Source organism: Acanthopagrus latus, chromosome 1, assembly GCF_904848185.1.
Source record: "Acanthopagrus latus isolate v.2019 chromosome 1, fAcaLat1.1, whole genome shotgun sequence".
In the NCBI taxonomy this organism is placed as follows: Eukaryota; Metazoa; Chordata; class Actinopteri; order Spariformes; family Sparidae; genus Acanthopagrus; species Acanthopagrus latus.
In genome coordinates, this window is record NC_051039.1 from 14,284,554 (window position 1) to 14,298,224 (window position 13,671).

General features: G+C 39.9%; 1 protein-coding gene across 7 annotated transcripts in view; it reads left to right on the forward strand.

Moving 5' to 3' along the window:
• Positions 1 to 13,671, forward strand: part of dlc1 (DLC1 Rho GTPase activating protein) — a 90,608-nt gene that overhangs the window by 28,689 nt on the left and 48,248 nt on the right. For 6 of the 7 annotated variants that reach the window (XM_037093167.1, XM_037093176.1, XM_037093183.1 and 3 more), the window contains one exon: positions 3,155 to 3,194. In XM_037093167.1, the coding sequence (XP_036949062.1) occupies positions 3,155 to 3,194 (40 nt within the window). Of the gene's footprint in view, positions 1 to 3,154; positions 3,195 to 12,153; positions 12,487 to 13,671 lie in introns of those variants that run through there. The other variant, XM_037093203.1, reaches the window with a different exon arrangement.

The following is a 13,671-nucleotide window of genomic DNA, read 5'->3' on the forward strand; positions in this document are numbered from 1 at the left end:
CACATTCAGAAAAACAAATTCACGTATGAGAGCAGCCATTGTATTCGCGCTCACCACACTGTGTCATGCTTGTGGTGGTTCATCATAAAATATAAGAACCTCCTAGATATTTGAGAGGCAAAGGGCTTGTAGTCAGATCTTTCTCATATTAGAAAGTGCCTTACAGTCTTATTGTGTACAAAATATTTTTAATGATGCTCTTATCTTAACTTTTGATTTATTAAGCACAAAAAGAGCAAAGAGCTACAGAACATCACGTTAATCCAATCTGTAAAGTTTAGTGTGCAATCACAGTGGACTAAGTTGGGGAAATTCCACAGCAACATATTTAAAATACCTGTGAGGATTTTTACCTCATTATCAAAATCATTCCTCATGTAAGATGTGTAGAATAGACTTAACTATTTAGCACAGTGAGAAAAAAATGATAATAGTTATCATGCAAAATAACGGAGCATAGATTCAACTCACAGAAAGTGCAGCTCATGTATTAAACGAGAAGTCCAATGTGGCGTAATACATTGGCAAAGGAGCACATTTCCCAAACTAAGGTGAGATACAGAAAAGAAAGGGAGATGTAGCAAGGAAAAAGATACAATGGGAGAAAGGGGATCCTGACTAAGACTATTTTTGGCTCTGAGCAGTAATTTCCCACAGTCTTTTCATCACTGTGAAGGTGTTGAGAAGCCAAATGAGACTCCAGGAAGCACACAACCCTGAAACAATTAAATAAAGATGTAGCCTGTACATTTCATCAAGGTGCTAGTTCACGGATTTTACTACCTTTGTCAATTATTTTTTTTTGCATAATTTTATAATTCATTACAGTGAGAATAATAATTTTTACATTACAATTTTCATTTAAAAAAAAAGAAGAAAAACAACTTATAAAATTATGATAATTTTGGGGGTCTGTACCAAGCATGTTTTCTTATATTAGAGAATAATATTTGTAGGCCAGTTTGACCTTTTACAGAAAATTGCAGCTTGTGCAATTTGGATATTGCTCACGGCTGTACTGGGATTTCAGTAATATTTCAATTAATTTTACACAGAGAAGCTGCATTATCGCCAATTCTCCACCGTTGGTCATTCACACAGAGCAAAAGATCTCTGCCATAAAGACGAACTGCTGTTTAATTCCCACAGAAAGCCAGCACTCAGCTACTAAAAAGGCATAACGGTACACGTCATGATGATGACGTCTGTGTTTTTTCAAGGTGTTTCCAAAGTGTCCTCCTGTCAATCTAAACCCGCAGACAGTTTATAATCATATGGATGCTGTTGTGTGTGTGTGTGTAGAGATTGAGATCCTGACCCACGAAACAGCCTGGAAAGTGACAAAGTTTCGCTCAAAGTTTTTTGACCATAATTACCATCAGTAAACTGGATGCTGTCTGACTGTGTCACACGCGGGGAGGGAGGCTGTTTTCTGGGGGAGAGTTCACTGAAGTCTTGATCAGGAGGGATGACAGTCGCCAAAGACAGTTACAGTTGCTAAGTTACTTTTGTTTGGTCATGTAATGTTGCTTTGTGGGACATTTCTCTTTATTTTGTTGAGTGAGGGAACTGTGTAGTTATCAGACCGTCCAATCGACACGCCCTCGATACGCCCAGCTGGCTTATCCATTCACACTGGTTTGGTTCGCCAATACTGCGCCTCTGATACTACCTCCAGAGGCATATCGGTGCCGGAGCATAATTTCACCCCTCACCGCCTCCCAGACATTCACACAGAAGCGGAGGCAGAGAATTGGTGCAGGATCCTTGCATCCAAATGGCAGTATTAATGGGGCTCTTGTTTCGAGTCCTGTTTCTAAGTTGCTGCTAGCGGTAACTTCATATTTACCATACAGACACGAAAATGGCTTTGATTTTGTCATGTAAGTCTTGGCAAAGTGAGCAAATAAGCACATTTCCCAAAATGTTGAGCTATTCCTTTAGAACCATAATCAGTGTTGTCTTGGCTCTGCTCAATCTGTTGTTTTAGAGGCTGCCAAAGGATAAACAGGCTTTAAAGTAGTCCCAGCAGGATGCACCTAAATCACTTTAATTAGGCCTGAGGGGAGAAAATAAATTTGGAGAAGAAGGCATTTGTCTTAATAGGAACATCAGGAGGAAAAATAGATATTTAACTTTGGCACACTAAAAGGGACTATGCACAGAGTGGATACATTTTTTGAGAATGCACCTTGTCCTCCTTGTCCTGCGTGATCTGTTCCAGGGGAGTGTGGATTAGAACAGGTCAGGTTGTGGAGGTCAGCCAAGAAACATGAGGTCAAAAGTCAGAGGCAAGAAAAAGACCTCTGCATTCCAGCTGACTGCTGCCCTCTACACACATACACACCACACACACATCACACACACAGACATGCTTTACCAATGAAACGACAGCTCTATTTTTAACCTGAAACTCTGTGTTGATGCATTTCTGGTCCCTAGAACCCAAAACAAATCCAAAGAAGGAGAATTATATGTGTAAAGAATGATGAGAATCTACTATGTCTACAAGATGTGTTGTGATCTTATCAGTAATGTCTCCATGAGGGTTGGATCAACATTAAATCAGAGGAGAGTGTGCTGTGTGCTCTGACTTTTAATGATGTGATATTTGTTCAGAAGTCTCTGCTGGATCGGTTATTTTAACAGTGATGCATATGGAGTTTTAGAAAATATGTTCTTCGTCTTTTGTATGTGTATGGCCAGTTTGTGTTTCTTACACTCAATTTTCTTAGATTTAATACAATATTCTTAACAGGACAGGACTTTGCATGCAATGATCTGCAAGGATTATTTCAGATATGCTCAGAGATCAACTGAACTGGACACAGCACACAGAGACGTGCTCCCTGCTCTGTTCTCTTATATGATTTTGATTCTGAAATTCTTATATCAGAAGATGTCCATTGAGGTAGCAAGAAAACTGGAGCAAGATTATCCAAAGGGATTAAATAAATAGCTAAAACATCATCATTGCATTGGATAAATAAATTGAATAGTTTCTGTTTTACTGTCTATTCCTCAAACAGATTGTTAAATGTTTATTGAAGAATGTTTGAATAGACAAAGGGATTTTATGTTTTAAGTAGGAATCATGAAAATGCATCCAACCAAAGTTATCTCAACTATAATCTTCTTTTCTTCTTTTTCCCAGAACACCTCCGCCAACGCCATTTCTGAAAGAGAAAAAGCTGGTAAGTCTTTGCTGTTTTTTTCATCCTGTCTATAGTTAAGATCCTGATAGCTAATCCTCAAACAAAAGAATTCTGGATGCATATAGTTAGTTTTTTTTAGTTTTGTCATATGCATTGGGAAAAAGTCATTGTCTGCGAATGATCCGGTCAGTGTCTGGTCTGGTGCCATGTAAAGACATCTTCGGTACGATTTCTGATTGATAGCCTCTGTCTGCTGTTCACTACATGGGGCAAAAGGAAGGAGGGGGGGAGTGGTTGGGTGGAGGAGGAAAGGCTCTGGTTCTATGAGACACTGGATGCAAATGTAGATAAGAACCTAGACTCATCTACCTAAGCATCAAGCCAGTCGTCGCCTCTTACAGATAAGAACCAGACTGGCTGTCGTGTCTCATGCCCAAAACTTTAGACCCGTATTTACATACCTTTTGCCCTCCTGTCTTACTCACCTTCTTCTAAGAATGGATATTTATATGCTTAAAATGTTTAGGTATGTGTATACATAATATGTAAGTTAAGAAAGTAAGGAAGCCATTCACAATTTTATTGTACATGTGTATAGTGTCAATAAAAGAATATTCTTCTATATTCTATTCTAAGTATTTGTTCAATTTATCAACCTACAATTATCAAACCTCATGACTTCTTCCTTATGAATTACCTTCAGAGAATCGACATATTATGTCATTACTTTGCAAAGCTTGCCGTCCTCCACTTTGCACACTTTATTATGAATCGATCTCAAGAAGAAGCTCAATCTGGAGTGACTGCCCCCTCCATCCTGGCTCCAACGTCTCTGTCAGCAGTCTTGCCCGTAATATACGGGGTCATCGAGAAACTATGGATTGACAGACCTACTTTCAGACAGGCGGCAGGGGTGCAGTGTTCATTAAACACCCCCCTGTGTCGTCCGCCCACTGGTAAACAATACCAGAGAGGTGGTTAGATGTAGGGACGAGTCTTTCATATCACCCCCCGCTGTCTCAAAGCCCGCTGGGAGTCCTCACTCACTCTCACTCTGTCTCTGGCTCTAATTACTGCCACTTGCTGAAAACCTTTCATGGGAATTGTGCAGAAGCTGTCAGTATGTTTGTTCCCAGTTGTATGTGTGTGTGTTCATACATGAGCATGACTACTTTCTTGGCAGAAGGCCTGCTCCAAACACTTTTTTAAAGAAGGCTAAAGCTTGCAAAAATGCACAGTGCCAACTTTAAAGAGGTCAAATGTTCTTGGTCATTTTTCTTCATTTAAATCAGTCTGACTTCCTGTAAGCAAGTTATGTAATCTCCATCTCTGGGTTTGTGTGATGGAACCCAGGACTCTGGAGAGGGGGTGGGGGTACGATGGGAGTTGGCGGAGTTTTGGGGGACTTGATGGAGCACAAAGCCCAGTGTTCATTGTGACACTTCAAAGCCCCCTCTGTATCTCCACCATTTAAGCCCCTGGGAATGACACATTTGTGACAGTGTTACATCACACACCATGCCCTAAAGGCTCCTGCTGCACCGCCATGAAAGACAGCCCATTCATGGTAAATTTTACTATCTCTGTGACAACGGAAGCACACCACTGATCAACAAGAAGTTTCCAGAGCCTACACTCTGTAACAGCACAGTTGATGACCTCCCTGCGGCGCCGAGTGTATCTTTAGTGAGTTTGCGGTGTCACGGCTTTCCTGTGCACAAGGAGGATGTGTCTACATGCATCAGAGTTACAACTGACAACCTGTTGTTTAGGAGTCTTATTTATGGGGCTCGTGGGATTTTGCACAGCCTGCACTGGAATGGCCAGAAATTACATAACTCATGCTACATACTGAAGATGACAAGGAGAGTTACGCATTAAGTATGCATGACTGTCCTTATCATCAGTTGGGCATGGTCTAGGAGATGATGAAGGTGACGTGATGTGCTACGCAATATAAGGAGCAGCGTAAGTGACAAAATTAACCCTAAAGAAATTTATTTTGTGCTGTCTTCCCATTTATTATGTGACTATTTTAAAACATTAGGCATCACAATCAATATATGTAGGGGAGAATTCTTCTACAAGCTCTTTAACTTTCATATAATGTAGTAGATTTCTTTTCATGTAGGTCTTTTGACAGGTGTAAATAACAAGAATAGATTGTTGATATTTTATTACTGAAATGTTCATCGTCCTAGAGCCTATTGTAGCCAAGTTCATACTGGGTAAACAAATGGTCATCAGAGAAGTTTTCTGGTGAAGGTGGAAACTAGAAAGGCCCTTTCAGACACAAAGATAACAGAACTACTGCTTCAACTTACTGTATGTATGCAGCAGAAGAATGTAGACTATGTCTCTCTCTCCGACTAGTGTAAGAGCTTGTCAACACAACCCTTTAAAGATCCCTGGTTCTAAGAATGGTCCATCTTTTTGTTTCCTTGATTGTAGCTAAGGTTAGAGGCACCATGCTGCGCCTTCCTGATCTAAATATAAACCAGTGGGAATATATAAACAGAACACAATGATGGGCATCCCACCAACAGCAGGGTTAAAGCTTGACCTTTTACCTGGACTCGTAGCCTCATAGTTTACTGTATTTGTTGTAGGTGGAGGAAAGGAAAACTGAGGGAAGAGGAAGTGGTTTAGTACCCTCAGAGGAGTCCTACATAGGAGGGGCACTCTGACAAGGGTGAATTGGTGGTTTGTGTGTATAAGTTGTCTCATCATTTCTGTCTGTCTGGCTTTCGTCTTTGTTTCCTTCTCTCTTGTTATCCCTAGTTTCCTTTCTAGTCACCATTCTTCCCTTCTTGGAACTCCAGTGACAAATACATGTTACTGGTATTTAAAGCTGATGGGAAATGGAGCGGTTACTGTTTTTTAATTCTGACTGCTCTGAGTGGTAACCTCTGGGAATCCCAGTATTTATCATATTATTACACACTCCCGCTTTGTTGATTAATGTATCTGACCTTTGCTTACCTTAAAAAAAAACTAATAGTCTTTGTACCCAAAGAAAATAATTTCTTTAAAAGTCACATTTAGTGCTTTTGTGCTTAAATGCAAAATGTGTCATTTCTTTTGGATTCTTAGCAGAACAAAACAAATATGTATAAGTATTGTTGAAGTTGTTGTCTTCATTGTCTAACAACCACCATTGAGGATGTACCTTCACATCCGCCAGATTTCTTCCTTACTCTCTGATTCTCTCCCATAAGTTATAATTTGTAATCATGATAATAATTTATAATTAAAAAATGATAAATTATTGATATTATAGTAAGATGGTGATGGAGGTTGCCAGTCTGTCAGTCCAGGTCATGGTAAATCTAGGTGCTGTTGTTTCAGTCTTGTTTTAGTTGCCTACGCTACAGAGATTATATACCAAGTTGCACCAAATGACAGGCACCGTTAGCTTGATCAAAATTTCAGATTTCTTTTGGTTTGAACATTGTTTGATTCATTTGAGATAATGCAGTACACAACCCAACAAAATTTACAAGGGTAAGTCATTTTTTGATTTAGATGAAGAAATGGTACACAATATATTGTTTAATCAGTAAGAGTAATAATAAAACATTTTTAGAAATAATCTTATTTGTTTTCTTGCTGAGAGCTAAATGAGAAGATCGTGTCTCACTTATGTCTGTATGCTACATGTGTCAGTAGATTACAGGAGGGATTTAATGTAGCAAAGCAACTAGAAACAGCCAGCAAATCTCTGTCCATCGTGAAAATAAATTCCGCCGCCACCTCTAAATTGTACTATTACTTTTTGTTGGTTCACTCCATACACAAACAAATATCTAAAAAAAAAATATTGCTTCCAGTCTTCATGCTATGCTAAGTTAAACATCTGCTGAATCTATATCTTAATATTTAACATACAGACATAAGAATGGTATCAATCCTCTTGCCCAGACAACAAATAAGGGAATTTCCCAAAGATACAGATACAGAGATGTGACTGTGTTGTGAGGAATATCTGCTATACAGGATGTGACTTGATTTTTTTTTAGGGTAAACAGCTAACAAAGTTTAGCACAGATGGTATCTGAGAATCTCTGTTCATCCAGAGATCTTGTGATTGGGCTTTTTGCCTCTAAACAGACAACATCTGCAGTCTGACAAATAGGCAAATTTCCACACCAATTTCCACCTAATTCAGAGAATGTCACAGGGAAATCAGTTCGCATTTGTACCCTGCAGCATCGTCTTCGCTTCTCCTCATCTGGGAAAGTGCTTTGACAGATGTAATAAAGCTCCCTTAGCCTGCAGCCAAGTCAATAATGGCTCATGACTGATGTTTCTGTTTCTGTTACGTGTTCCTGCTCTTTGATTGAGTCTGCCTTATCCCACTTTTCTTTTTGCCGCCCCTACATTCACGGTACAGGAGTCGCTGTGTTTGTGCAAGGTCACATTCCTGGCCTCCCCCCGTCAGTCTACACCAGCCTCAACACCTCCCCCCCAAACAGCCCCTCCTCTCCCCTCCCATTTGACACACTCTCTCCCCAGCTTCCTGTGTGGAGACTGGTACTGTGACATGCTGGAGTTGATTCCATTTATATTTCACACTTACTACTCAGCTGTGAATACATTTACAGGTACAATCTGTTCCCTTTGGAAGCAAATTATTCTACTTTCTTATACTTGATGTCATAAATGGAGATATATGATATTTTGGAGTTAGTAAATGTTAGATGTTTTACAAGATTTCATGTTGAATCAACATATATGACTAGCGTCCCTCTAGTTCCATACATTTCCTAAGACTGGAAAACTCTTCTCTCCACTGTATCATCAGTTTACATGAGTCAAAGCGCAGAAAGTCCTTTGCTCCTTAGCAAGTTTTGAGAGTCCTTTTTCAAGAATTCATCTCGCTGGAGCAGGAAACCACTGCTTAAAGGGGAATTTACAACAGGAAGTCAGCTTGCTGAACTTCCAGAGTAACATCAACAAAAACCTATACCAAAGAAAGAAACATTCATAGGACTTGTGTCATTACGTTAGCTTTATTTTCAGCAGGTTGGTATGTGTTTTCTCACATGCTGTGCAGAAATATCAGGAATTACTTTTTATAGAAAGTAGGCCATCATACGTTTTGTTTGCATATGGAACCTGGTCAATGAGTAACTTTGGCTGTTGAGAAATGAGATGTCTGGATGTATTTATGGCAGCATCATAATAAGTTTAGACGATTATACACAGAATATGAACAAGTTGTAGATTTGTAAATGAATACAATTTTTTTTCCCAACTGCCAGAAATGTCAGTCCAGTTTGTTTTAGCTACCTGTCTTTGCGTGCAAGACTTCTGAGTGCCTTAACTTTATCGCCAAGTAGGAATAACATAAAAGAAGGGAAAGATAGTTTAGTCAATAAAGTATGGTTAGATAACAAAAACACTAGCTTCAGGAAAGGAAATGGCTGGTGTTACGGATAAAAAAGACAAACTCTAGTTGACTGTAGACCTTCCACCACTCCAACCTTTCACCTCTGTTTAGTTGCCTCGCTGTATAGGATGCCCTGTTTTTTGCGACGGCACAAAGTACGGGCCATAAATTGTGAGATGTGGAATCTTCATACGTGGACGTCATTTCTAGGAATATGGGGCTGCAGGGATTTATAGTTGAGCAAAATGCTTCACAAAGGTGTGTATTTGGCCTGTATATGTACAGTAGAAACATGGAGGCTTCCTTTGACATGATCAGTCCCATAACAGGCACATTATTTTCTTGCATTTTGCCATATATAACATTTTTCTTAGGAGATTGCACACTCCAAGTTAAAAAAAAAAAAAAAAAAGAAGAAGAATGTTTGTCTGAAGCTAACCAAGCAAACAAGGGTAGCATTTCTGCACAGGTGTCTCATCACTTTCATCATTATTATTTAAAAAACAGGGTATTTATTACTGACCTTATTCCATGCTTTACTTGTAATGATACAGGGGGAACTTTCATTCGTAGCCACAGGACTGTAAATCTCCCAGTGTTGATGGGATGAAATGCCCATGCTGTCCCCAGGCTAATGAATCAGTCCTGGCTCAGCAGACTCTGTCACTGGCCCTGGCAGGCTCATTCCCCACTTCTGGGTGTCGGTTGGGCGAAATTGTTTGGAACATACAGGAGACTGAGATGTTGATTGTTTGGATAAACTTCATGTGGGATATTTTGATATCTCGAGGTGTCTGGTATCTGATATATTGCTGTTTTTTAAGTTCTCGAGTTCTCTGGCACACACACATAAGATGCAGTGGTATCAGATAGTAAGAATGGAGCTATATGAGAGTAGGGCATGCTGTAAGGGTGAGGGAGTGTATGTTTGATAGCGGAGTAAGACCTCCAGCAGATGGTCACATCAAAGGGACTTGCACACAATTACAGTCATGCTTTGGGCACACCCACAAATACATGCTTCAACATACCGACATATTTTTGGCCCTGCTGTGAAGAATAGAATATAGTGCATTGTTTTAGCGGACACATTGATGATAGACTTTCACACACTGTTTACATACACTGTTTGAAGTCCTCCCAGAAACAATCCCCCGCCCTCGTTCTTCACCTACCCTGTCTCCATTTCTAGGTCAGTATGTTGGCAGGTAACCCTCTCCTCTCCTGCCCCTGTTCTGTGGAGTTTAGATGTAGACACACACTCCTGGCACGCTGAACTGTTGTTAGACAGAGGGGGCATTTGGCAAGACTTTCCTTCCTAAGGTATGAGTACTCCATTGTTTTCACCCCCTCTCCTCTCCCCTTCAGGACATTTTCCATCATATCCAGGTTACTGTCTGTGTATTGCCCCCTTATCACAGGTATAGAGCAAGGGAAAGTACACTGATAGGCTGTTGTGATATGAGCACTGACCCAGATGGTTTGTGTTTGCGTGCCTTGGAGTGTGCACACACTCACAAGCCTACATGAAAATAATTTGTCTCAGGATGTCATTTGAGTCAAACAGGTGTGTATGAGGGAGGATAGAATAGGTGTGACACTTTGACAGGATGTTAGTTTTCCTGTATTCCAAACCTAATCTTCATTTACAACATTGTTAAAAAGGATTTTCACGATTGCAGAAGTGTCGACTAAAGGGTCGTCAAAAAGCAAAGACGCGGGAATCTATCCTTATCAGTCTCAACAAACCTCGGGAGACTATAAAGTCAATTGGCCGCGATGAGCACAATGCTATCAGCGGGCTGCAGTAAGCCAATGCTGGGTACATTACCTTCACTTGCTGGAGCAATCGGCACGACTGGCTGACTTTCTCAAGTGTGAGCTTAGTGTGGAATGTAATGGAGGGCAATCTGAAACAGCACATAGAGTTCACTCGGATAATAAGTCACTTGCCATCTTGATGAGCAAGATGAGTATATAAGATATACAATTTTACAATACAAATGTATTTTTTTTTAAGTTCAGTATAATTTTTGAGTTAATTGGGAGCATGGAAACAACATCTGAAACACAAATTAACATTTCATTACCTTTATAAAATTAACATTAGCAAATAGTTATTTATTTTCATATCTGAAAGACAGGGAGCAACATTAGCATTCAGTTGGAGGCGTGTTTCTGAATGCCAAAGAGATATATCTCATGGCTCTTTAGCTGCTAAATGCTCCAATATGTTACATGTACAAGGTAGTTGCTAACTTTGTCTTCTACTGTTTGGTGCTGACAAGTTAACGTACAATGGGTTTATCAGAGTTTTTTTATGCAACAAAGGACTTTGCTACATTGTTGAGCTAAAAATATTAATTAGTGCTGCTGTAGAATATTAAAAATATACATGTACACATACATGCATTATTGCCTGCACAAAATGTATTAAAGATTATATTAACTGATAAAAATTGTGTATATCTTATCTATAATCTTTAACATTTGCTCCTGAGGTAATTCATTTGTCTTCTAATAAGTCACAATGTAAAAGTTCACATCAGCTATAGATGCCATTGTTGCATTGTTACTACAGCTTCTCTGCTGTTCTTTAATTTGTCAATGAGCCGATGACTAAGCTTCTTCACAGACCCCTGAGAGTTGTGCTTGCTTAATAGAAGCTAAATCACCATTATCCGATCAACTCAGCAACAGTCTAAGTAATGAATTCCACTGTGTTGTTTGTGTCCATCTCAGTAGCTTAAGTTTTGTTACATAAGGTTTACAACATGGCATTTACTTATGTTTGTTGTTTGTTTGCATGTTTTTGTGTTTATACAGTATGTATGCACTGTATATTCTATTCCTACAATTATGCATTTGATAGTAAAGTCATGTCATGCGTTGGACCATTTTGTCACCCCTGAATGGCTGAGGAATGTGATTATCGGCTGTGTGGAATAAATGGGAGGTTTCTGTGGTTCACAGTGTGAGCACAGTTTTTAAACCCCAGCATTTTTCCCTCTTGACATCCCACTGTCCTTTTGGGAAATCTGTCAAAGTATTTTACCATCAACCATTTCTGGGAACCATTCAATTGTTCTGTGGTTTTGTCTGAGTGACTCAGACATTATCCTGGAGCCCTTCATCATCTCACTTCCTGTCTTTTTACCTTGGTTCTGTGATGCTTTTTTGCTGTTTGGGTACAAGGACAGGTGGATCTCCATGTAACAGGCAGGCTTCCTGGGCAGTGGGTTATATAACAGGCATTGATGCTCTCTGTGTCTAGACAGGGTAGGGCAGGTGTAAAGAGAGGGAATGAGAGGAGGAAGGTGACAGAGAAGAAGAGATGTGAGATGAAAACAGGGACAGGAAAGGAGAGATGCTAGTCGTGACTCTAAAGCACTCAGAAATTCAGTGAGAGCGCTGGAGCTTGTGTCAGAAAGCACTTACTCACTTACACACATATATCCACACACACGCACACACATACACTGGCAGAATAGAATATGAGAGCATTGCAGCACTGGCTGGATGTGTCCCAGCAGTTACTGCACTAATGCTTGCTGCAGCAGATGGGAGTGCACAGTCCCGACTGGTAGAGAACAGAGTGACACAGAGACGGAGGCAGAAACCAGACTAGTACAGAGGATGGAACAGAGAAGCTAGTCAGATTATGATTGAAGACTTAAACAAAGATATCGTGCAAGATTAAAAAAAAAAATAGGAGCAGTGGAAAGGGGTGGCATTGACAAGGCACAGAAGCAGGAGCTGGGACAGGTGTAGAGACAAGGTAGGAGACTGATGTAGATAGCTTTTGGTTGATGCTAATCGGCATGTCTCGCTCCATGAGGTTGCTGCTGCTTCAGAGGTCCTTCAGTGACCATCTCAGGTCATCTACCTCCAAAGCCCTAGACATGCTCAGCAAGACAGCTCGAGAGGGTCGGATAGCAGGTGAGTGATGAGGGCAGTGACTGATGTATGTGTGTAGATATTGGTGCAGTACGTGGACATGTTTGTTTGGCTGAGTTTTGTATGTGATTGTGTACATATGTTTTGCTCAAGAGTGTACAGTTGTAATTTACTCTAAGCATGTCAAGGTTAAGATTCTTTAACAAGGATACACAATGAGATGAGAAAACTGCAGTGTCATTGCCTCAGAGAGGAGACATGATACGCTGCAAGGCTTCTGCACAGTGAGCAGTGTTTCTGTCAAACAGATCAATAGACAGGCGGTTGTTAGATGTTCTGGGATGTTGCAGATCAGGTATTTCTTGGCCCACTTGTAAAATAATGATTACCAGGTTTGTGTCATGTTCACATTTTTTTGTGAGGGGCTTTATGTGACACCGTATGTATTTGTGTTGGTGGATGTGTGGGACTTTGAGATGGCAGTAGTGGCATTTTCCCTCCCACCTGCTTTCAGCACAGTGGCTTGAAAACCAGGTTTTTGCTCATGTATAACTGATGAGCTGGTTGTACACACGCAGGACTGAGTGTATCAGAATAGTCCTCCAACTCACTGGCTAGCTTGCTCTTAAATAATACAAATTGTCCTCTATCATATAAGAGCAGCAGCAAAGAAAATGGATTAAGAGAGCTGCTGTTGAGGAATGTTGGCTGATATCATCTACAGCTGTGCTGTCCAAAGTGGAGTATGCGGGCCAAAGTTAGCCTGCAGTTTTAGCCATTTTGGCTCACTAGATGTTTAGTGGGGAAAACAATTGTTAAAGAAACTGCAATATAAAGTGATTTTATGCTGTTATATTGTTTGTGAGGTAAAAGTGCTCTATTTGTAGGATCCCTAATAATTACTTTTCAGAATCAGAAACAGATTTATTGTTATTTAGAAACAGAGACATAAATGTGGGATGATTGATAAATTAAGATGGAAGAGCTGTACAGGAATAACAAAATAGATTAAAAATATATATATATATTTTGTAGATATTTTGTATAGATTGTTAAAAATTATAAAGAACTGTCCAAATTCTGCATTATTGTAATTGTAATTTTCATAATCTTTGCACAGGAAGCCAGTCAATTAAGGGAACATGGAAATCAAGTACCATTGTGCATCTTAAAGGGGCTCTGTGTGACAGTTTGTGGCCATTTACATGCTTTAATTCCTTTTTAATG